At 43.2% G+C, this 24,579-nt stretch overlaps 1 protein-coding gene across 2 annotated transcripts in view; it reads left to right on the forward strand.

Annotated features, from left to right (window-relative positions):
* LOC115099236 (mast cell carboxypeptidase A-like) overlaps nucleotides 1–13,977 on the forward strand; it is a 55,184-nt gene extending 41,207 nt beyond the window's left edge. For both annotated transcript variants that reach the window (XM_029616703.1, XM_029616704.1), the window contains exons 7-11: nucleotides 4,817–4,927; nucleotides 5,449–5,539; nucleotides 6,381–6,583; nucleotides 9,915–9,999; nucleotides 12,732–13,977. In XM_029616703.1, coding sequence (XP_029472563.1) covers nucleotides 4,817–4,927; nucleotides 5,449–5,539; nucleotides 6,381–6,583; nucleotides 9,915–9,999; nucleotides 12,732–12,919 — 678 coding nt within the window. In that variant the 3' untranslated portion in view covers nucleotides 12,920–13,977. The remainder of the gene's footprint in view (nucleotides 1–4,816; nucleotides 4,928–5,448; nucleotides 5,540–6,380; nucleotides 6,584–9,914; nucleotides 10,000–12,731) is intronic.
* The last annotated feature ends 10,602 nt before the right edge of the window (nucleotides 13,978–24,579 follow it).

The raw sequence follows: 24,579 nt of genomic DNA on the forward strand, positions 1-24,579 counted from the left end.
GCATTTTGCTGGCCGTTGTCCCAAGAAGGTGGAAAACTTCCAAGCCTAGGCTTGGTTGGAGAGGCAACCCTAGGCCATCCCTCATCCTCTCCTCAGTTGCTCGTGCCAGTGTGTCTCATTTCCCATGAGACCAAGTTGCATACTGAGGCATTCCTGGACTCTGGTGACAGTGGCAACTTTATCAACGAAGCCTTGGTTCACCCACACAACATTTCCACAGCGACCTTATACAAGCCTGTTACCATATCCTCTGTTTATGACGAACCCCTCCCTGGTCAACTATCCTTGGTCACCCCGCCTCTCATGCTTCAAGCTGAGTTCTTATACTGGGAAAACATATCCCTTTATGTACTATGCAAGCCAGTTAATCCAGTCATCTTTGGCTTACCTCGCCTGATGCTACATAACCCTGCTATAGACTGTTAGACTCTGCAAATCACTCACTGGTGGCCCTCCTGCCAGCAAAAATGTCTCATTCAAGTCATTCCACCAGGGCCTCTGAAATGGACCCAGATCACTGACCTCCTGGGCCTCCCTCCTCAGTATGCAGCATTTACAGATATCTTTAGTAAAAAGCAAGCAGAGACACTGTCACCCCACAGGTCTTGTGACTGTCTGATCGATGCCCCCTAGGGAAAAGGGTATACCCACTATCCGGCCCCAAAATGGTGACCATGTCAAGTTACATACAAGAAAACCTGGAGCGAGGGCTTACCTGCCCTTCTTCATCTCCTACAGGGGATGGATTTTTCTTTGTCGGTAAGAAGGATAGCTCCCTCCAACCATGCATTGATTATAGGGGCCTCAATTGTATAATCCGCAAGAACAGATATCCCCTGCCCTTAATTAAGGAACTCTTTGACCGCCTGTGTGAGAACAAGTATTCACTATACTGGAACTTAGGGGAGCCTAGAACCTCATACAAATACAGGAGGGGGAAGTGTGGAAGATGCATTCTACTCCCATGGTGGGCATTATGAATATCTGGTCATGCCATTCAACCTTTACAATGCCCCTGCTGACTTCCAACACATGGTCAATGAGATAGTTAGAGACCTCCTCTACGCTCATGTCTTAGTCTACCTGGATGATATTCTCATCTTTTCTCGTTCACTGGCACAACATTGGGAGCATGTGAAGCAAGTACTGCAGAAGCTCCAGGAGAATCACTTATATGCCAAACCCAAAAAGTGTACCTTTGAGCAGAAGGAGTTGCCTTTCCTGGGCTATATTATCTCCCATTGTGGCTAACACATGAACCCTGAGAAAGTGAAGGTCATTCAGGACTGGCCTCAGAAAGTGGGGCTCAAGGCTTTGCAAAGATTTTCTTGGCTTTGTCAATTATTACCAGCAGTTCGTACAAGGATACTCCTCACTGGCAGCTCCTCTCACTGCTCTTACAAAGAAAGGTAAAAATACCAGAAATTGGTCCAAAGATGCTATCCAAGCCTTCCACTGCCTCAAGCAAGCATTCCTCAATAATCCCTATCTCCAACACCTGGATCCATCTAGAACCTTTATCGTAGAGGTAGATGCCTCTACCATTGGGATAGGGGCTATCCTCGCACAGTACAACAATAAAAGGACTCTCTTGTCTTGCTTCTTCTTTTCTAAAAAGTTCACTCCCATGTAAAGAAATTAAAACACTGGAGATGGAAAAATTCTAGCAATGAAACTGGCTCTGAAGGAATGGCGCTACTTACTGGAGGGTGTGAGACACCCAGTCACAGACTTCACTGATCATAAAAACTTACAGTACCTTCAACAAGCATAGCAGATAAACTCACACCAAGCTCAATGGTCTCTATTTTTTATCCACTTTGAATTTGAGAGAAGAATCAATGGGCTGGTGACCTTTTGTGATCCTTTGAAACAAATGACTTGAAAGAACCACCTCGACACATCGTCGATCCTGCAAAAATTATGATAGCCGAAGCAGTCCCCATACCACCAGGGAAGACAGTGGTTCCCAAATGTTTCCGGGACAAGGTACTCAAGTGGGCCCACAAATCCCACCTAGCAGACCATCCTGGAGTAGCTAAAACCACGGAACTACTCCTCCATCACTATTGGTGGACTCAAATGAGACATGATGTATGAAGCTACATGGTGTCCTGCTCCAACTGTGTAATTAATAAGAGCTCCCATGGTCACCCTTGGGGGTTGTTTCAGCCATTGCCAGCCCCCAAGAAACCATGGACCCTTGTGGCCATAGACTTCGTCACAGACCTACCTCTCTCTAATGGCTGTACTTCCATCTGGGTTGTGGTGAACCAATTCTCAAAAATGGCCCATTTTATACCACGCCCCAGACTTTCTTCAGCCCCAGAACTGGCTTGTCTTTTTCCAGCATATCTCCATGGCTTACCTGAACACATTCTCTTGGATCGAGGAATGCAATTTATAGTACAACTGAGGAGCCTGTGCAGGAATTTGGAATTTCTTTGGACTTCTTCTCTGCGTACCATCCTCAAAACAATGGGTAGATGGAAAGAACCAACCAAATCCTCAAGTGATTTCTAAGGGCCTATGTAAATGAATGATAGGATGATTGCTCCTCCTTCCTTCCCTGGGCAGAATTCTGCTATAACAATCATGTTGGAGACTCCACAGAGTCCTCTCCATTCCAGATCTTGTACCTCAGACACCCTCGGGTACCATTTCTTGTACCAATAACAGTACCATGCCCTGCTGCTAATGCCGCAGGATTGAGGATTTGGTTGGTTCTTTCCATCTACCCATTGTTTTGAGGATGGTACGCAGAGAAGAAGTCCAAAGAAATTCCAAATTCCTGCACAGGCTCCTCAGTTGTACTATAAATTGCACTCCTCGATCCAAGAGAATGTGCAAGATCTTAAGGAGTTGTGGCAAAAGACTCACCACAGCCATTGAAAAATATAAGAAACATGCCAACAAAAGATGCCAGCCAGCACCTCATCTCAAACCAGGGGATTTGGTATGACTCAACACTCACGACCTATGGCTAAAAAATCATTCTATTAAATTATCACCTTGTTTCATTGGGCCATTTCCTATCATGTGGTAGATTGGACTATTGGCATAGCAGTTAAAACTGCTGCCAACCCTCAAGGTCCATAGTGTTTTCCATGTGTTACTTCTTAACCTTTACCTTTTACCATGGCCTTCATGATCACCTCTCAAATCTATGGAGGTAATTTTTGAATAGGATATGCAGTATGAAGTTGAAGCCATCTTGAACTCCAGTCGCATCTGAGGCAAGCTACAATATCTTTATCTCATGAAAATGGCTCCGAAGAAGACTCTTGGGGGTACCAGCTACCGATTTCCAAGCTCTCCGCCTTATTAACTCATCACCTCTTCCTACATAAGCCCAAACCCAGAACCTTGGGGAGGGAGATTAGGAGGGTAGGTACTGTAATGTTTGGTCAACCGCAGAATAGCCCTGCGACAGGCCACACTCATCTTGAACACTGCTGACCCTCCCCAACATTGCCTGGACTCCTTCGTGACAAGAATGCTGCCATTGCTGGCTCTCCCAGCTGCACCACACTGCTCCCTAGGCTGCACATGCACATGACAGCCTGGCCTTCATAGGTTCCCATGGTAGGAAATCAGCAGCAATACCTAGTGGGCTGGGGATATAAATCTAGCTGTGCTCCCAGATGCTGGATATGCTTATCTGACTAACTTAGCCTATAATTTCAGCAGCTTGGCCGCACTGCTGAATATATTTTTTTATTTATTTTAAATCTTTTCTATACCGTCGCTAAGTTATATACCATCACAACGGTTTACATACAGGCACATAAATGAAAGTTGGTAAATGTGTCGGGCAGTACATTCTAACAAGTGCCATTAAGGTTCGGTTACATCATTTCCTAATAAATATTATTTGATGAGTGTGATAAGTCTTGTCCTTTCATACATGTATCATACTTTGTTTACAAGTATAATTCTCATGCTCTGTGTATTTCTATTATGTTAGCGGTGAGTTAAAATAATAAACTAATAAAAAACGCACGTGTTGGAAAAAAAAAAAGCGCCGTGTGCTGATGTTCCTTTGCCGGTTTTTTTTTTTACTTTCAATTCTCCGTTCTCTTTGTAAAAGGCTTGTTTAAAAAGCCAGGTTTTTAAACCTTTTTTAAAAAGTTTTGAGGTCTATATCCAGCTATCCTGAAGTTAGCTGGATAAGTTTATCCGGTTAACTTTAGGACAGGTCTATGGAGCAACTATCCAGCTAGTTTAGTTCCTCCTCATTAAGCCCATTTCCCTTCCACCATTTAGCTGGATAAATATTTAGCTTATCCAACTAAGTGGCAGCCCCTGACCACGGCCGAATATCTAAACCATGCTGCTTAGTCAGACAAGGCGGAACTTATCCAGCTGAGTGGTGCTGAATATCGACCACGACAGTTTTGATCCTATTGGCTTTATGGTCAATAGCAGGGGTGGGCAATTCCAGTCCTCGAGGGCCGAAAACCAGACGGGTTTTCAGGATATCCCTAATGAATATGCATGAAATAGATCTGCATACCCCTGAGGTAGAGTGCATGCAAATCTCGCTCATGCATATTCATTGGGGATATCCTGAAAACCCGACTGGTTCGCAGCCCTCGAGGACTGGAATTGCCCACCCCTGGTCAATAGAATAAAGCAGTTTGCTTTGTGGAGGATCAGTTTTGGGATATGTTTATTTGCATTTTCCCCTCAGCTAGGTAAATGTTTTAGTATTTATGCTGTTAATGTCTGTTTTTGATCTCTGATGTGCGCAGTATCTCAAAGGATCTGGTGTTTCTATGGTATTGAGCACATTGCTCCTATCTCTCTTTTCCAGGCTATTAAAACCTATAGAAAGGACAAGCTTATGACCAAACTATTGAACAGCCTGACTTTCTATGTCCTGCCTGTGTTAAACATTGATGGCTACGTCTGGACATGGACCACTGTAATGTATCCATCCAAGTATTTCTTATTTATTAAGCTTTTGAAGTTCTCTCTGCCTGATATTGCAGTTTCATAGCAAGTTTGACCTTTCATTAATTAACAAAAAATATATCTTTAGAAGCAAATTCATTTAGATTCAAATAACTCTCTCTTCTTCTTCCTCTTGTTCTTCCTCTCCATCTCCGATGACCCTTCCCACCCCTTCCTTCATGCAAACCTCTTTGGATGCATTGGCATTCTCCAGGGTTCAGACCAGGGGAGTGGCTTGCTTTTTGTTCAGCAGCTCCAGCCTTGGGCACACCCCCTCCTGCTTCCGACAGCTCATGTCCCCCCTGCTTCTGCAGTCAGGCGTGAACATCGCATTTCCACATCTGAATCTGAAACCCAGCACTGCGAAGACGTTATTTTCACTCAATCTGAACTCCGATAAAAAAAATAGTCTAAGTAGCCAACCTGGTCAGGGCAAACCTTGCCTACTTGTCCTATGTTATTTTGTTTGTTTGTTTGTTTGTTTGTTTTCAGGATCGCATGTGGAGAAAGAATCGGTCCAAAAATTCCAAAAACGATTGCATTGGCACCGACCTCAACAGGAACTTTGATGTTGCGTGGTGCAGTATGTATCATGTCTATCCAAGAAGAACTGAACGCCAGACTTACAGTGGGAAATGTTATGGACAAGTTTGCATTAACTGATAAATCAGTACATTACAATGTAGGAAGCACAACCAGACTAATGGCATACTCAGTGCAGTAAATTACCCATCACTACAAAATGCATTTGTACCTAGAAGCTGTGAGGTATTATCATTGATTAGACAGATCTATTATTACAGCTTAATTTCACATAAAGAAGGAAACTGCAACTATAAAAGCATGTTTACTATAATAGCAGATCTAGATGTATGCTAAAAAGTATTATACAGATTTTAAAGTAGATGCATACTGGGGTAGATTTTAATAGATACACGCGCATCTTATAAAATCAGGGGTCGGTGCACACAAGGGGGTGCACAATTGTGCACCTTGCACGCCAAGCCCGCTCCAGGCCATGCTGCCTTCCCCGTTTCCTACCCCCCCCCCCACCCCCACCCCCCCCTTCCCTTCCCCTCCCTTTTTCATTTATTTTTTGCTTGTTTGAAAACTTACTTCAGCCCTGGGGCTGAAGTAAGTTGTTCGCGCTGGCAGTCATGGCCGCTGTGCCGGGAGCCTCTGACTCCGCCCCCTGGACCACTCCACCCCGCCCCCTCCCCTTTTTGCAAGCCCCGGGACTTACACGTGTCCCAGGGCTTTACACGCATCGCCGGGCCTTTTGAAACTAGGCCCGGCGCACGTAAGGAGATTTACGCGCGTAGAGCTTTTAAAACCCGGCCCACTGTGATTAAGGTCCTTTTTATTATATTATCCAGTTGGGGTGTTAGTCAAGAATTGACCAAAGTGAAAAATCTTACTTGCAGCTGTTGGTTCATCAAAAAACCCATGTTCTGAAATCTACTGTGGATGTGCTGCTGAATCTGAAAAGGAGACAAAGGCTGTTGCTGCTTTTATTCGCGACAACCTCCATTCCATCAAGGCATATCTCACATTCCACGCCTATTCTCAGATGTTACTCTATCCTTACAGCTACACTTATGATCTGGCACCAACTCATGAAGAACTGGTAACTAGAAAAAGAAAGGCAGTCTGGGCCTAGGTTTTAATGTCCCATTTTTTTATTATTAACCCATGATGCTTGCTGGGTGAGATTCAAGCTTTCCTCAAACTGCTCTGGTGGCGTTTATGAGGAGGTGCAATATTGAGAATAGTGAAGAGGCCGCGTTTCTGCTGGCTACAGAAAGAAGAAAATTCAGCAAAACTAATGAGTAAACAGTCCTGTCCTAATCTACTTTGGCCTCCCCACCACATCTTTCTAAAAGAAATGTCTATACAAACCTCCAAGGCCCGATTCATCTAGAGATATTTAGCTGATTGATCCACAGGATGCTTTACTCAGTCTGAATCAGCAAATTAAGCTGCCCCTTTCATTCTAAATATCCTATACAGCAGATATTTGGCTGTATTGTTGTGCAGGTGGCCCCTTGGACCAAGGGGAAGTTGGCACTACCTGTGGGGAGGAGCCCCACAGGTCCCCACCGTCAGTAGGCGAGGCTGGTGGAGAGCAGTCCCAGTTGGAGCTTCACCACTTCCAGCCCACGTTCCCCTAAGGTTGAGCCCTCAGGTGCCAGGGCCAGCTGGACTTAGGTGGGGCCTCTGCAGCAATGGAAGTCCGGGTGAAGAGATGAAGCTGATGCACAGGTTGGAGACAGGAGCAGGCAGTAGCTTAATGGTCATAGGTCAGGCAACGGTCGAGACAGGCAGCGTGGCTTGTGTCAAGGTCCAGGCAAAGTTTGTGGCAGGCAGCGTAGCTCATGTCAAGGTCCAACCTGAAGTCAAAGCCAAAATCAGTCCAAGGAATGAAGGAGGACAAGGAACACAGGAGGCAGAAATGCTGGATTCCAGGAACTCTGGAACGCAAGAATTCAGGAATACAGGAAAACAGGAAAGCAGGAATGGCAATCCACTACTCTGAGCGAGGAGACCTATTGCCAAGGCACTGGAGGGGTGTGCAGGAAGTCCTTATATACTGTAGAACCGATGATATCAGCAAGGAGGGCCGTGGAGCATTTCCCACCACGGGCCCTTTAAATCTGGAGGAGGGGCGCAATGGGAAATCCCACTGCAGGAGCAGAGTCGGCGGCTTCCTGCTGCCGCAGAGAGGGAGCATGGCAGTGCTGGCGGCATTCCGTGATGTATGGAGACGGCAGCGTCGGCAGCACCCGAAGCACAGCAGCACTCAGGGCTGCGAAGGAGGAGCACTATGTCAGCAGTGACTCCCCGCCGCCACGAGGGAGCCAGGGTAGGCTTCACCATGGCACCGTGGCTGGCAAGCATAACATGTATATTTCAGTATGAATAAATTCCATGCACATTTTGGAATGTATGTATTATGGGATTTCACATATGTATGAATGCAATATCGTGTACATTATTGTATGAATTCACTAGTGCAGTATTGGCTTGATTAACTGAAGTCCCGCAAAACTTCAAAACAGTTTACAAAGTCTAATAAATAGGATAATATGACATATAAAAAAAAAACACCAAAGCGGTTTACGAAGCAGGTTGAGTGTTCTGCTTAAAATTCAGCTAGCAACTCCATTGGCCATGAATGATTGCCTTAGGAGCTTATGTTTGATCTATAGTAACAGGCCTGAAGGGCCTCAAAAATCTAATCACTCAAAAATTGACTGGAATAATTCAGTGTGAGATCTGAATCCTTTTGTCTGCACCAAAGATTTTCTGACTGATCGTCCATTCGACTCAGGTTTGGTGGTGGGTGCAGCACTGAACACAAACTATTCAATGTAGATCCATGCTTCAACTAATGATTCAGTTAATATTTCAAAAGGTTTTATGATGTAAAGGCACAATGATACAGACTTTTACAACCTGACATTTAATTTTTTTAAAAATACTTTTTTTCTTATAGAAAACTATAATATTTTATACATAGTGAATTACTGTGAAAAAAAAAGGGTTCTATTGTGCTCAGAGCTTATAAACAGAGTCACTGGTCTTCAGTGATGCGGTACTTCAACAGTGGCTGCAAAATCTCAGCCTTGCTACAGAAGTTCCCACGTAGTAGAGGATGCAGCCATAGATACCATGGCACAGCTTGGCAGAGAGTCAATCGGCATGGGAAGAGGGCTAGAACGAATTCAGCAGGAGGACCGATTAGATATAGGATCATAGTGAAATGAGAGAGAGGCTGGGGGGGGAGGGGAGTGAATAACAGAGGGGAACCCAATTGAGAGGGTGAGAGAGGGGATTGACTGGGAGAAGAGGAAATGAGAAAAGATTGGTACTAGGGGGTAGCTGAGAGAGAACATGGGAACAGGTAGTTTGTGTATGTGAGTATGTATATGTGAGTGTGTGTGTGAGAGTAAAAAGATAGTGGGTGGGCAGGGCAGGTGGGGGTATGTACAAGAGAGGAGATCAATGCCAGAGCAATGGGAGACAAGAGAGAGGGGGGGAAATCAGCAACGAGATGGGGGGGAGTGTAAGGGTGTAGGTGAGAGAGGAGTAATCAGCACTGGATGTGGGTATGTGTATGAGAGAGGAGTCTATAGATATGAGTGGGAGAAAATGGATCAGCACCAGGGTTGAGGTGGAGTCAGGAAGAAGAAAAGGAATTGGCACTGTGTGAGCGAGAGAGAGAGAAAAGAATCAATGCTAGGTGTGTGCACATAAGGGAGAGAGAGAGAGAGGTAATCAGCATAAGGATGTATGTGTGAGAGAGAGAGGGAATTTGTTCCAGGTGGGGAGAGGCAGTGAAAGAAGGGATCCTCCTTCCTTCTCCAGATCCAACCCTGGATCCCTCCCCCCCCCCCCCAATCCTTCCTTTGACCCTGTCCTCCTTCCATCTCCTTCCCCACATCCCCCCATTTCCAATCCTTCCCCCTGCTCTCCTCTCCCCATCTCAGATCCTCCTCTCTTCTTCTGCCCCTCTGATCCTCCCTCTCTCACCTTCACTCTCTATCTCACCCTCCCCATCCCTGAGATCTCCTCTCCTTCTACCTCTCACTCTCCCCATCCCTGAGATCCCCTCTCCTTCTACCTCTCTCTTCCCCATCCTAGAGATACGATTCCAGTGCTGATGCCCTTCCTACCTTACCTGAACCAATCACTAAGATTCCTTTCCCCACCCAAAAAATAATTTAAAAAGGAATAAAATTAATTAACCAGATACATATGAAAAGTAACTTTATTTTTATAAAGCAAAAATTGTCATTATTTAATATACAAATTTATACAAATGTGCCACAGGGACTGTACTTATGAATGACATCTTTCATATTAATTTCTGGTGTTTATAATATTTAAAAAGATCTTCTAACTATGGTTGGCTATTTCACTTTTCAAATAATGAGATCTTTTTCTCCTTATATCAGAATAAAGTTGCAAAGTCAGCAGTGGATGCTTTGTCGAGTCTGTACAATACAACTTATAAATATGGGCCATCTGCATCTACGATATGTAAGATTTTGTTTAAATTTTAAAATATGTTATGAAATGCTAGTACATTCAGGCTAGCTAAAAGTAATGCAGTTATTATTTATTTATATTTGATATTCCACCTTTTTCCAAGAATGGCCTCAAAGCCTATTACAACAAAATTAAATCAGTAGCATTTGAAACGACTTTACAGTTAGAATCCAATTTACAGTGAATAGAGTTCAGAGGTTAAGCTCAAAGTCCTTCCATGGAAGCTCAGGTAGTTAGTCAGGAGACAGAATCTCTGGGAAATGTATGCACTTTATTTTGCATCCAGATTTTGGGTTTAAAAAAAAACCAGATTTGCAATGTCATCAAAAGACATCAAATCTTAAACTAAATATCTAAGAGGAACTTAGAAATCTGTTCCGCATTTTACCTTTGCCTAAGTTTCTTGCTTTGTATTTTAAACAGGATAATTTGGACAAATACCAACAATTTGTAAAGTAGTCATTTATTTATTTAGGTGTTTTATATACCGTGGTTCCAAAATAAGATCACAATGGTTTACAAAGTTATCGTTTGGTTTCTGGGTCAACATTCCCATTTTAGGTCAGCATTCATGTTCTGGGATTAATACAAACAGTTAATACATAGTCGAGGTCATATTCATACATTATCTAGTTTCGTGCATTATCTAGTTTCTTACAGTTATAAATACTAATTCTAGGTCAACACAATATCATCAAATATGCGTTAATTAAGGTGCTATTTCAGCTCATTACCCTATGTACCATGCTCATGCTGTAGACTTTTATTTACACTTAATACTGTTCGATTCTTTTTACTCAGTTTACTAATATTGTTTAAAGATCTGATTGTGACGTTGTCGGTTTATGTTAGATTATAAGCTTTGATAAAGAGCCATGTTTTCAGTTCCCATTTGGTCAAAGCAACATATTGACACAGCTTATCAATGTTAGGGCCTCATTTACTAATCACTTTTCCTATAGACACAGAATCAGGCCCTTAGTTAGGCAATGCACCACTGTAGGTGCATAGTGCTATGATAGAGCACATGACACCTGCTGGAGGCAAAGTTAGCTAAAGGAACGTTCTTGTTACCACAAGCATATACTGGATGCACTGCCTCCCCTCTATATCCACCGACTCCGTATCCACTTACAGAGCCCTGACAGGGTTATTACACTCCATGAGCTGATCCATGATACAACCCGAAAAAGGATCAGATGCCAAACAGTACTTGGCCCTCAGATCACAAATGTTGCAGCATTTTAAGCAAGTAAAAATGTAAACAAACATTTTTTTTTAATTTTGCTTTTAATAAATCTTCACCATCAAATGCTTCCCAGTGCCAGATAGCACCAATAGATACCCAAGGCTAAGCACTTCCACATGGTGACCTTTTGGTTGGCTGTGGAGTGGGGCTGCAGTAGGGCCTAGAGTAGCCTCTCTTTAGAAGAAAATTATACTCTGATTCCTGTGCTGCCTTTCAAATACAGAAGACCTGCGTCCATTACAGAAGACCTGCGTCCATTAATTATGTCTGCTAAAATCATTATTTTTAATGTTTTTTTAAGCAGCTCCTCTGAAATTCTTTGTAGCTGATGGCGCACGCATGTTAGCAAAGGAGTCAAATAATACCAACAGTATCCAGATTTTTAAGGTTATTTGGATATCTAATTTTTAGACATCCCCCTTTGAGCAGACTGTCTTGGAAAAGAGATGACATGTTGTATAAATAAGTAAATAAAGTTAGCCATGCTATCACAAATGACATCATCCATGTAGCACGAATCAATCGGCTGCCATTCTAGGGGGAAGTCATTTTTTAAGCTCTTCCAAGTCTCTCTGCCAGCAGACGTGAGCAAGAGAAATAGAGAAGCAACAAAAAGAATGTAAGAAACAATGACAACAGAATCGAGCCCAGGACCTCCGCAGGGCACTGAGCAGCGGTGGATGGTATTACTCCTCGCTGTGTGGTACCTCTGAAACTTTGAAGCGCACGTACATGGCACAAGCTCCCATTTAAGAAAAGCAAGTCGCCTTCTGCCTCATGGCTTAAGTAGATGGCTGCTTTTAACTTTCCCTCCTAAATTCTCGACCTTCCTGCCATCCCCCCCCCCTCACATAAACCATGTCAACATTTAAATATTAACCCTAGCTCCTCTGAGGAATATGCGTTCAGTATCAGCATCTTAAGTTGCCAGCAATCCACTGGGGCCCTGGGGATTTCCGGTGGGCTGCCATGGCAACTTGCAAAACCTCCACTAAAGTCTGTGCGGCCGTTTGCAGGTTGCCATTGCAAGACGTACAGATTGCGGGTGCTTTTAAGGTGCAGCATAGTACAGAACATTTTCTTTTACAGAAGGACGTTTATAGTATCCCCAGTACCCCTCCTACCACAGCGAGTAGGAGAGCTGCCCTCCTTGCTCATAGATTAATTTTGTTACTGTGCATCTAGTGTATCATATAATATCAACTAATTCATCATTCCTTTCAGTCCCTCTTATTATCCAATATAGCTCCATCTATTAGCTTTCTGTTTCTTTCAGGGGGGGGTTGGAGGGGTTCTGGTGTGTCTGTGTTTCTCCATAAAGTACTTTTGTTTGCGCGTGCTGATAGTAAATAGCCTGCAGCTCCCTGAGCCCTTACTTCTCCAGTCTTCCTCTCACCTCTGCTGCCTTCATCCAACTCTGCATCTGTTTGATGTTAATCTACAGTATTTCTTCTTTAACGCTCTTGTGTTTCAGACCCTACGGCCGGATCATCTGATGACTGGGCTTATGACGAAGGAATCAAGTACTCCTTCACATTTGAACTTCGTGACAAAGGGAAATATGGCTTCCTCCTCCCTGAGTCTAGAATAAAGCCAACTTGTAAAGAAACCATGTTGGCAGTGAAAAACATTTCCAATTACATTCTCTGCTATGGTTCATAGACTCGTGTTGCCCAATTACATACTGAAAAGTATTTAAGCTTTCAAACTTTTAACGCTGCAAAAAGCTACCAAAATGACATGCAAACAGCAAGGAGGAAAGAAGGAGTTGTCTCAAATTTAATAGGCCTGTATAACACCACTACCATTGCCCCAACATCATCCCCTCCTAGGTGATTTCTCTCTCTCTCTCTCCATTTTGGATGGACTTCCTTTAGAAGACTGACAAGAAAGTGGCATCGCAGTTTGGAACTGACAGTGTCACAGTTATCTTGTTAGAGGTTTGGTAATTTTTCCCCAGGCCAAGATCCTCAATACTATAAGTAAAGTCCTTCTCCTAGAGTTAAGAAAGTAAATTTACAAAGATTTCTATTGTGGGGAGTCTGTCTTGCCAAGCAAAATCGTAAGTTATTTAAGAGTCAAGGATGGTACCCTGGGTTTCCCGCATCATTGATCCATGTCTGCTGGAAGCTGGAGGGTGTGACAAGCGATGGACCTCCCTACACATGCCCTGTTCCTTATGCATTTCCCTTAAGCACCTGCTATTTGCCGCAGTTGGGGGCTGAACACTGGGCTAGAGAGACCTTTGGTCTGCCTCACTTTGGTAGTTCTTATCTTCAGATGTTGATCCAGTCCTTGGATTAGAATCTGACCTAGCCCCATCCTAATGAGCTTTCAGTACTTAATACCCTGCAAAACACAGGATAACACAGCAACTCCAGATGGCATGGACTTGCGTTAGCAATGCTGTGGCTACTGTTAATTCAACTTAGGGTATCCATTCTCCCAGTCTTGGAAACCTCAAGACTTTTCCAGGTGAAGGCTTATAGGTTGGTGGTCATGGGCTACCCCAAATTTCATTCTTGCACTTTGAAGGAACGTGTACTATCATGGTGGCTCTGCCATGTTTTCCCTTACACTAATTACAACATATAAACACCACGCACTCCTTAACCATCTTATTGTGGCAGAAGCACATACTGTAGACTAGAAATGACATTTTCCGTGCATTTTTCTTTCATTGCCTAACTACTGATATTAAAAGCATCTGAGACTTTGAATGGCTTCTGTGCATTTTGTTTCCAGTCACTGCTTTCTATACTTAAACTAACCTAAACAAGCTTTCTTTAAGAAGCTAAGATGAAACATAAATGCTTACTTTTACAATTCCACTTGAGTTCATCCTGGCTTCTCTAAGGTTTACATAGTGAATGATGGCAGATAAAGACCAAACTGGTCCATCCAGTCTGCCCAGGAAGTTTTATTTTATTTTATTTTTAGGATAGTACCAACTGCCGCTCCATGCAGGTTACCCCCAAGCAGAAATGTAAACCGTAGGTGTAATTGAAAAGTTATTCATGTGTTCGTTTCCATTGTCTAGCTAGTGGGGATGGACAAATGGGGTTACTTTACCCGTACACCTAAAGCTTATATTTCTGCTTGGAAGTAGCCTTCACGGAGTGGAACATTTCTATTAAAAAAATAAATAAATAAATAAATAACGTTTGTTCTGCTTCTTTAAACCAGATTACTAGAATGTTATTTTAATTTTAAGAGCAGAGTCAATAAAGCAAATTAAGGGCCTCATTTTCTAAAGTACCGCAGGCCTGCGGTACTTTAGAAAAATGCGGCAATGAGGGGCGGGGGGCCGAAACGGGGGGGCGGTCCTGCGCTAGCCGGCAGCGATCGCACCTCCACGGTGCGATCGCTGCCGGCATCGCACCCAATAACTCCACCATAGAAGGTGTAGTTATTGGGCACCGTCTTCGTGGAGTCGGCCCCGGTGACACCCTGACTCCTCCTCTTCCGGGGCCGACTCCACCTCGATGTAGGTTGTGCAGGCGTGAGCTACCTGCGATAGCCTTAGAAAATAAGGTCCTAAGAGTCTGCTTTGAAAGCAGGCTGGTTTAAAAGTTACTAACTTCAGCAGATAAGGAGGTGCCCTGCCCATGATTTCTGGGGCCAATGCAATAAAGGGCACCCAGCCCAGCGCACAGGTTAATGAGCGTTTGGACACACATTTTGGATGCGCATCCATAACTCCTGATGCAATAAGGGAATCGGTGTATCCATGACGCACGTCCAAACTCACACGTAGCTAACAGCGCTCATCACATGTAAATTCCACGTAGATGAGGCTATTAGATATTACCCTGAGGTGCAAAAAATCCCCGTGCATCCAAGGCGCACTTTTTAACCCATAAAATGTTACACCTGCCCTGGAGCAGGCGTAAAGTTTTCCCGCGCATCAAGGCTTAACTTAAAAATTTAAAAAAAAACCTGCTTTTCTGTGCTTCCTCCTACTTGGTATTATCATAATACCAAGTAGGAGGAACCACAGAAAGCTGCACCATGCAAAAAAATGACTTGATGTAAAAAAAAAAAAATAAAAAAATTGGGGGGTGCACAATATAGACCCACAATGTACACACTCTGGGCCGTGCACCTTGTGTGTGTGTGTGTATTGTGCCAGTAAATTAGCTGCCGCGGGATAAAAGGGACACTCGTAAATTGAGTGCCCATTTTCCTAACCCACGCTCAGCCACATCTCCTGCACGCCGGATAGCATGGATGCACTAGGGACACACAATTAATTTATCCCTAGCGTATCCATTTTAGCACGGCAGCTCATTTGCTTACTGCACTGGGCGCCCAGGAGAGGTGATTGTGTCGGAAGTCGGTTTTGCACTGAAAGGAATCGGGGATGTTAGTAGCTTGGAGAGGGGCTTTCAATGGCATTGGAGAGATGGCAGGAGCTAATGCCGCAGTTTTTCCATAGTAACTCCTTGGCTCCACCTTAACACATGGAGGAAAACATTTTGTGTAGAAATGCAAATAAGGTGATAATGAACTAATTTCGCAATGTATCTTTCCTTATATGTTTTAGTTTTTTGATTTGGATGAATTATGAAGGATGAATTGGCTTGAAGTCTTGGGTCCCTATCAGGCCTTTGGCCTATGTGATTTTATTATATTTAATTCTACAATTTTTGGTGGGAGTTCTATTTAATTTTTATAGATTTTATTACATTTAATTATCCACACTTACAGAAAGAACAAATAAATAAAATAATAATAATAAGCTCATTATCTTATTTCCAGAACTAAACTGTAGCTACAGTCATTCAATACGCAGGTTTTCTCCCCTGAATTGATAGTAGGTACTGAACATGAAAGCACGTTGTTGTGTGCATTAACATTTCCGCAGTTTAGTGACTTCATCCCTTAGTGTCTATGGAAAAAATGCTTCATACATCTGGGTCTTTAGTGAGCACCAGTTGGTGCGCTCTGAAAATGGTGAGCCCATAATCCAAAGCGTGTTCAGCACTCGATAGCCGGATAAGTAGGATTTATCCAGCTATCTAGTGGGGCACTGAATATCCAGTTAGATTCAGTGGCCACTAGATAAGCCTGATAAGCCACTTATTGGGCTATCTTTTAGCCGGTCAATTTGTGAGGTGGCAATGGATGGATCGGGGTGGTGATACTTAGCGAAATAAGTTAGCCGAATAAATTAGCCAGCTAACTGGCAATATTCAGCCTTAGCAGGATAACATATTTGGCTATGTTAGACCTGCCAATGAACAGGATATAACACCTGGATGAGTAGCGGCTTATATGTGGATATTCAGAGGCATAACTGTGCCAATGAATATTTCTTGTAACTTAGCCGGATAGGTCATATCCAGCTAAGTTACATGTCCAGGAAGATTTGAATATCAAACCCTTTAATGCTACTTTTGATTAGAACCACAGTAAGGCTAACCCCTGTCTCCTGGTTTGTCTCATGTTTCTAGTAACTTTATTCAAAGACAGTTTAGTACTTTGGTGCTTTATTTATTTATTTATTTAGAGATTCTTATATACCGCGGTACGTATAGATATACATCACCTCGGTTTACAGTAAACAATAAATTAGCAACAGGCTTTACATACAACAGGTTATACCGGAAGTAAACAAATGCTTTGCCATCAAATGCTCTAGTCCAGCAGCCTATTACATTTAGGATTTGGTTTTATTTTGTCAGCCCAGCTCCATGATCACAATATAGCTAAAGAATCACGAATAAGGCTGTGCAATGAGTAAACTTTTCATTTTGTGAATAGTTCTCGCAAAATTTCCAGTCACAAAACTATTCACCAATGCACCTTAATAAGAGAATTATCAAACTAAAGGCAGAAAAACATGAAATTCCACTGTTCTGCAGTGCTTCACCAGTTTAAAAGACAAAAAAAAAGAGTGGCTTGTGAGTGTAGTGAAACGCTGCCCTGTTCATTAAAGCAAAAAAAACAAAAAACTTTTTCCTTTAAATTCCATGGTGAAAAAATTTGCAAAAGTAGATCCTTTTTAGCAACCTGGTCACAAACATAATGGTTTGCCTGAAGCACTGGGTGTAGCCCATACCAATTCACTTTGGTTACGCAATGAACATGCTTTAAGAACGATTCTCTCTCTTTCAAGCTTCATCGAAATCAGGTCTTCTCTAACCTACCTCTTTACCTTTAAAATATCATTACAAAAAAAAAAAATAAAAATTGTGGTGCAAGAGTGTGAAAAGAAACTTAGCAAGTCTGCACCGGTCTATTCACGTCCAAGACATTATGCAGAGCGTGGGACGCAGCTAAAGAATCGGGATAGGAAGATATTATTATTATTATTGAACAGCAGCCACTGGTTAGGAAACCTAGAGTCATTCTAAGCTGGTAATATCACCAAGACCTGAGCCGTGGCCACTACAGGAAATGCAGCACTGACTATTATTCTGAGCATCTTCATCATCAAAGCTTCAGGTCAGTACTGGCAGAGCCCAGGTAAACTGTGCCAGGCCCAGGTTATTACCCACTGAAATGGTGGCACTGACTACCATATTTTTGAGAGGGGCAACACTATCTTTGAAAGAAACTGGACAATATTCATGTACCCCACTTGGGTGTCTCAGCGCAAATCTTCCTGCTTCGAACCTTTGCATTGAGACCAGAAACAGTGCATTGATCAAAATGAGAACCCACCCCCGCCCCCCAGGAGGAGATCGGGACAAGGTCCACCAATGAAAAAAAGCACTCTCTTCTTCTCCTTGTTGCCCTGGCATTGTTTGAGGGGGATGGGGAGAGGGCATTTACCATTTTACCTCCTTCCTGGATTTTGGATCCTGGCCGGTTACATTTAGTTTCGGCATCAGCAAAAGCAGCGCCAAAGGAACCATCCGTGCCATCCCTTCCAGTAGCAGGAGGAAAGTCTGAGCCCGTGTCACCTTCCCGTGTTTCTACTGTAACTCTTAAACAGCATGGCCTTTTTCTAGCTGTTTCTGCTGTGCCTGTAACACAGTATAACCTGCTGCTCCTCCATCACAACATAGAAAGTGACAGCAGAAAAGGACCCTACGGCCCAGCCAGTCTGCCCAGCAAGCTCCCATACCTATCAGTTTCTCAGACTGCCACGGTCAGGGCTCTTGTTGGTTACTGTTTAAGTTCAATTTCCTTTCACCCCCTGCCGATGAAGCAGAGAGCAATGTGCAATGTTGGAGTTGCATCAGAAGTGTAGTATCAGGCATTTGATTAAGGGTAGCAACCGCTGCATCAAGCAAGTTACCCCCCACCAAGCAAGTTACCCCCATGCTCATGTGTTTTCCCAGACCCCTACAGTTCATGTCTTTGTTGGTTGCTATCTGAATCCAGTTCCTCCTTTCCTCTTTTCTCCCTGCCATTGAAGCAGTGAGCAATGATGGAGTGGTATCACACTTTGAAGTCTATTTGCAAAGGTAGTACCTTCCACACCAGCAAGATACCCCGATGCCTCTTACTTCATTCCCCTCCCCCTTGCCTTTAGGGATCCACAGTGTTTATCCCTTGCCCTTTTGAAATCTTCACCACCTCCCTCCGGCAGGGCATTCCAGGCATCCACCACCCTCTCCGTGAAGAAATATTTCCTAACATTGGTTCTGAGTCGTCCTCCCCGGAGTTTCATTTCGTGACCCCTGGTTCTATTGGATTCTTTCCAGTGGAAAAGATTTGTTGTTGATCGTGCATTATTAAAACCTTTCAAGAATCTGAAGGTCTGTATCATATCTCCTCTGCTCCTGCTTTCCTCCAGGATTATCACTTCCTTTTTTTTCACTAGATATTCCTCTCCCTATGCAGCCCAGCATAGGGCACAACAAAATTACATTTCAGTACCATGAAGACCAATTTCAAATTTTCACCATAACAGGCGTGACCTTGAAGACTGGGGGGAGACGTCGGCATCCTGTTTGGCTCCTACCCAGCATTGTTTCACATAGTGGATCATTAGCTCACTGGTAAGGTCCTTTGAAATAAACAGGGGATGTACATAAATAGTTTTAAAATTAATTAGCTCTATTTGAGTCAAATATGTGATCCCACCCAGACAGGGCACATAAAATGTGAGAGGGTCTGAGCAAGCTGAGTGCCAGTCTTTCAGTAGGATGTGGGTCAAGTAGATGGTGTAGTGCACCCAGGCCCAAAGGCAGGGAGGATTATGTAGAACGGCTGAGCTGGATGGGGATCTTTTTCTTTGAGAATCCCCTCTATGACCCCCCTCTTGTCTCCTCACTACCCCGACACTCACAGTAACCAGAAAATAGAGATTCATTCCAAGGATATATTCCAGCAAAACAAAGCTTTTACTTATTTGCAGTTAGAGTATGTAACGTAAAGTGAAAATCACTGATTAAATCAGGATAAATAGGCTCACACAGCTGAACTAGGCAGGAAGAGTTCAACATAATAACATTTCAACAATTATATACACTTTCCCCTTGGTAAAAGGAACTGTTTTCAAAACATCCTTCCCTCTCTCCTCTCCACTTGGTCAAAAATACCCTAGGGAAAATGAATTCCCCCTCAAACCCCCTTTTCCCACTAGACCTTGACTCTCACAGTCTTAGCATAAAATATATCACACGTTTAGTTCTCAACTTACTGGACTCATAATAATTCCCTTCAACACCATCAGAAACTCTATAACCTTTCAACAGTTTCCTCTCAACACTCATCCAGACAATAGCAAGAACGTCCCTGGTTCTTCTGACTCTAACCTTTCCTGGACTACTCACTCTAACTCCTTCCCATAGACTCTCCCAACTCCACCATCTCCCATACTCAGATCAGGTCCCCTGGTTATTTCCTTTTGAAGAAAAACATCTCTCTAACGTGGGCCTCTGCCCTGAAAAAGAAAGCCCCTGCAAGGCCTTCTCACAAGAAAGGATATCTTGGGAGTACCCACTCCTCAGATGGGCTCTCTCCATCTCCGTCTGCCAAACCTCAAAACAGAGCATTTTATGCCCTAGGAACAAGCCCTCTACAGGACTCTTCTCCCCATCCTTCTTGAAGGAGACATTCCTCATACAAGCCATTATACACTCTTCCCACATTGATATCATACAAATGCATCATTTAATTTCACCAGAAAGTGTGCCATCTAGTGGCCATGCAAAATACTACACTTTCCATCCTATACACTGAGCAGTGATGAACAACTCTGAAGGCCGAATTTTCAAAGGTCTAAATGCGCCTATACTGGGAGATACACGCGTGGCCAGGAAGCGCGCCATGCGGATTTTCAAACGCCTGCGGCCACGCGTGTATCTCCCAGTATGCACAGAAGAAAGGGTTTTCAAAAAAGGGGTGGGCCGGAGGCAAGGTCTGGGCAGGGCGTGCAGGCCGGGACAGCACCATTAAGGCTCTGTCCTGCTGAAGCACGTGCTGGGAACAATGGACTGCGGGTAAGTAAAAAAACAAAGAAAGCAAGAGTACTCAGCAGGGTATTAGGCATCAGGGCAGATAGGGTAAAAGGGAGGCAGGTTAGCAAAGAGGTTTAGAAAGTTCCCTCCTTTACTGGAGCGGACTGGGAGGGAACTAGGGAAAAGGCCTATTGCGTTGCCGCGTGCATCTACTTAATTCCCCCCATATACACCCGCGAGATGGCACTTACGTACACATGCGCACGCCAATATAAAATTGGCGCGTCCATGTGCGAGTGCCGACAACCACGCACACACAGACGCCCATGTGGATGTTTAAAAGTTACCACCTTAGAGTATAATCACACACTTTCTCCCAAAATTTGCATCAAAACCCAAGCAGAGATTCTGGGGGGGATCTTCCCCACCCAAAATCCTTTCTGAAGAACCTTCTGTGACACAGGGTCTATCTGGGGGCCCGACTACAGATATTTGCAGTGTGGAAGGGGGGGTTAAACAGTAATAAAAAGGACCAGAGTTTCTTGCTATTAGTGCTCTGATGAGTTAAGGACTCTGGACTTCATCTTGAGAACTCAACACTGTCTAGCAGGGTCAGCCAGAGGATGCTCCTGCTGCCCACTGTTATCACACAATTAATTCTTGGCTCCACTGCCAACATGGCTCAGAAGATAATTTGATGGCATTGGCTGCATCTATTACAACTTATCGATTAAAGCTTAAAAGCATTTCAGATCAGAATTTAAAGTTCTCGATCATTATACAACATTAGTTGGTGAGAAAGATGTATGAAAACTAAATTGTACATTTTCCAGATAAGCTCTCCAGAAATCATCAACTTTTGCTGAGCAGGAACAACTTTTGTCAAACGATTTAATCACAAAATTGTCTGACACACAAAAATCTGGTGAGAAATTTTGTGCTTTAAAAAAAAAAAAAAAAGGCAAGTGCTCAGGAACATAATGCGGCATCACTGCTGAGGCTTGTGACATTTGTTCGCCAGGTTGCGCGAACAAATCTACGCCCGCGCATAAGTTTAAAAATCTGGCCCTTAGCTTTTATGAGTTTGTAGCAAAAAAAACCCCACTGATAATTATTACAAGGAATATGCGCCGGCACAAATGGCACTTTTCAGTAACTCCACTGGTGCCACCAGGAGTCTCCCTGCATTTTTTTGAAGAGTATTTCTTAATTCCCAGGCTTATTTCACAGCCATTCCTATGCTATACTCTTGAAAATGGACTTGTGTGCCGGTGAACCTGCACACTTAGTCACTGCACGCTGAGAGCGGGGGAGGGGAGGGGGTTGCACTTGTGCGTACAACTCTTGAAAGATCAGACGCATGCATGTAATTTTGTCTCAGACAAACTACCCACACAAATTAGCAGGTGCAAATGTGTACAGATAGTTTTCCAGGGGAAAGAATGCCCATATTTTCAGTTTTGAAAATGTGTGCAAGGTCCACATGGGTAAAAACGTACCTGCAGACTTTGCACCAATATGGGCGATTAGGAAATTACCCTCTTAATGATGAGAGACATCTTTCACGCCGTTATTTCGAACAATAGCAAAAGAAGTCCAAGTTTCCTAGTGCTGCACTTACCATGTAGGCTGGTTAGCATGCGGGAGTTTGAGAGCCACATGCTATGCATTTTGGGGTTAATGTGTCATGCACATATTACTGAGGCTGGGGTTTTTTTTTGTCCTGTACCCACTAAAATTTAGTGAATGGCTCATTAAGTGGCAATTTAGCATGCACATTAAGAAGGCATTTTTCAAAAGCCATATACACTTTGCATCTACCCCAGTAGCTAAATTTAGCCAGGTAAAAGAGCTTTTGGAAGGCTGCACATCCTGTATGAGGGTAGAAGTATGCATGTTACGTGCTTAATTTTCCCTGCATTTTCATAAAGGTATTCCTATGGGTGGGGTCAGAACAGGGGGAGGCAATAAGACTCGCAGCTTTGCATTTTCAAATCCATGTGAATTGCTTTTCAGGAGAAAAATATCCACAGAAAAAGCAGGTGCAAATCTGCAGGTTCTTTTTCCTTGGGCGATTTCCAAAGAGAAAGTACATGCATTCATTCCCTTTGCAAATTAGTGAAAGATCTGCAGTTGAAGTTAGGACTTTGCACCTGCTCGTACAGTTGGCCCATAAGAGGGCAATTTTCAAAATCATTTCCCCAGGTAAACATCAATTTGCCTGGGAAAAGTAGCTTGTCTACAAGCTGCCCTCCCCTGGCCAGCTGAAAGCAGATGCAGTTATCTTTATAGCGGGTGCACACTTAGCTGAACTATATGAAGACGTCCCTAGAGACATGCTTAGCTCGGGAGAGGGACACTGCATGCACACAACCCCTCCCTGCCTCCTGCACAAAAGAGGAGGTGCAAAGTACACGGGCATTTTTACTGTGCGAACTTGCAAAGTTTTAAAGAGAAGTAACAGAGGTAGTTTCTCTATGAAAATTTGCATAAAGAATGTGCACTACAACTTTATTTATTTATTTAGCTTGTAACCTGTTTGTACATCAGAGATGCTCCAAGTGAGGCTCAGCAATTAATGTAGCACAATGACACATAATAAAAACAGTTCCTGTATACTTTGCATCTACCCCAGCTAATTTAAATTTTTTTAGCAAGCACACACAAAACAATTTCTAGCACAAATTTAGTTTCAGTGCTTAGGCTCCAGTGTCTAAGTTGCCGATTTGCTCATTTTGAAGCTGGAGCGAAGGCTGAGTGCAACATGGTGAATAACAATAATCAAAGATGGAGAAGAGGTTACGTTGGAGGCTGAACCAGGCACAAATGGGCACATAATTGGGGCATTTCGGGCCAGCTCTGCTCATTTCCATCTGCCTGAGTCTCATTATCCTTTTTAGGATAAACAAAGTCTCTCCAGTGACTTCAGTCCCCTCTAGAAAAAAAACTAGGAAACTCTTTGGGCCATAACGTCAACGCAATTTAAAGATTAGAAGTCAAAAGTTCCCCAAGATGGAGTTCAGGAGACGGATTGTTTAATTTCGAATCTGGATATATCCCAGTTATTGGAAACATCAGATAGTGAAATGGTGAGGGCAGCCACAATGTTGGTTACCTTTACACTTGAACCTCATCGGGACTGGGTTTTGAGATTCTTCTTTAAACATCGTACTGAAGAATTTTTCCACTTAAAAGTTAAGAGTCTACCCTGATGTTACTAAACAAACGCAGAAGAGGAGACAGCAGTTTCTTCTATTGAGACCCAGAGTTTTGCAGACAGGGGCTTTGTTTGTCCTGAAATGCCCATGTAAATGTGACATTAAATATAAGGGGCTTTAATATGTCTTTTTTTTTCCCCTCCTCAATTAACTTTTTTCCTAAGTGATAAAGTAACTGTGCAGAGTAATGGGAATCGAAGCTTTAGTTTTGTTCCTCCTCCTGTGCGGTGTGTGCCCTATTAAGTATAATACACTCGCTGTTTAAACACTGCTTTTTCCTAAATTCCCTTTGGGAAATTTCTTTTTCATTTCCTTTTTTGTAATTGGATCCTATATTGTGGACTTGTAGAATTGAAGAAGCATGTATTCAGTTTCCTATACTATGTATAAGTATGCAATGTTTTTGATCTTCTTTCTTTTTCTCATCAAGATTGTTTTCTTGAAAATTTGTAGTAAATTTATATAAATAAAGAATTTTAAAAAACCGTCAAAAGTTCCTGCCCACCTTTCTGTCTCCACACCACCTAATTTGCATACTATCCTTTCTACCCAGCTCCATAGGAATCAATAGGGAAAACCCCATCACTCATACACGCGTGATAAAACCACTTGTTAAAGGGCAAACATTACCATCAGTCACTTGGGAAGAAGCATGATAGGCTACAGTCTTTACAAAGCCCGACTCTACCATCACTGTATCTGTCCTGATCACAAAGGTGTAATATGCCATAGTCAGCTGGTTAAA

This window comes from Rhinatrema bivittatum, chromosome 9, assembly GCF_901001135.1.
Source record: "Rhinatrema bivittatum chromosome 9, aRhiBiv1.1, whole genome shotgun sequence".
Taxonomy (NCBI): Eukaryota; Metazoa; Chordata; class Amphibia; order Gymnophiona; family Rhinatrematidae; genus Rhinatrema; species Rhinatrema bivittatum.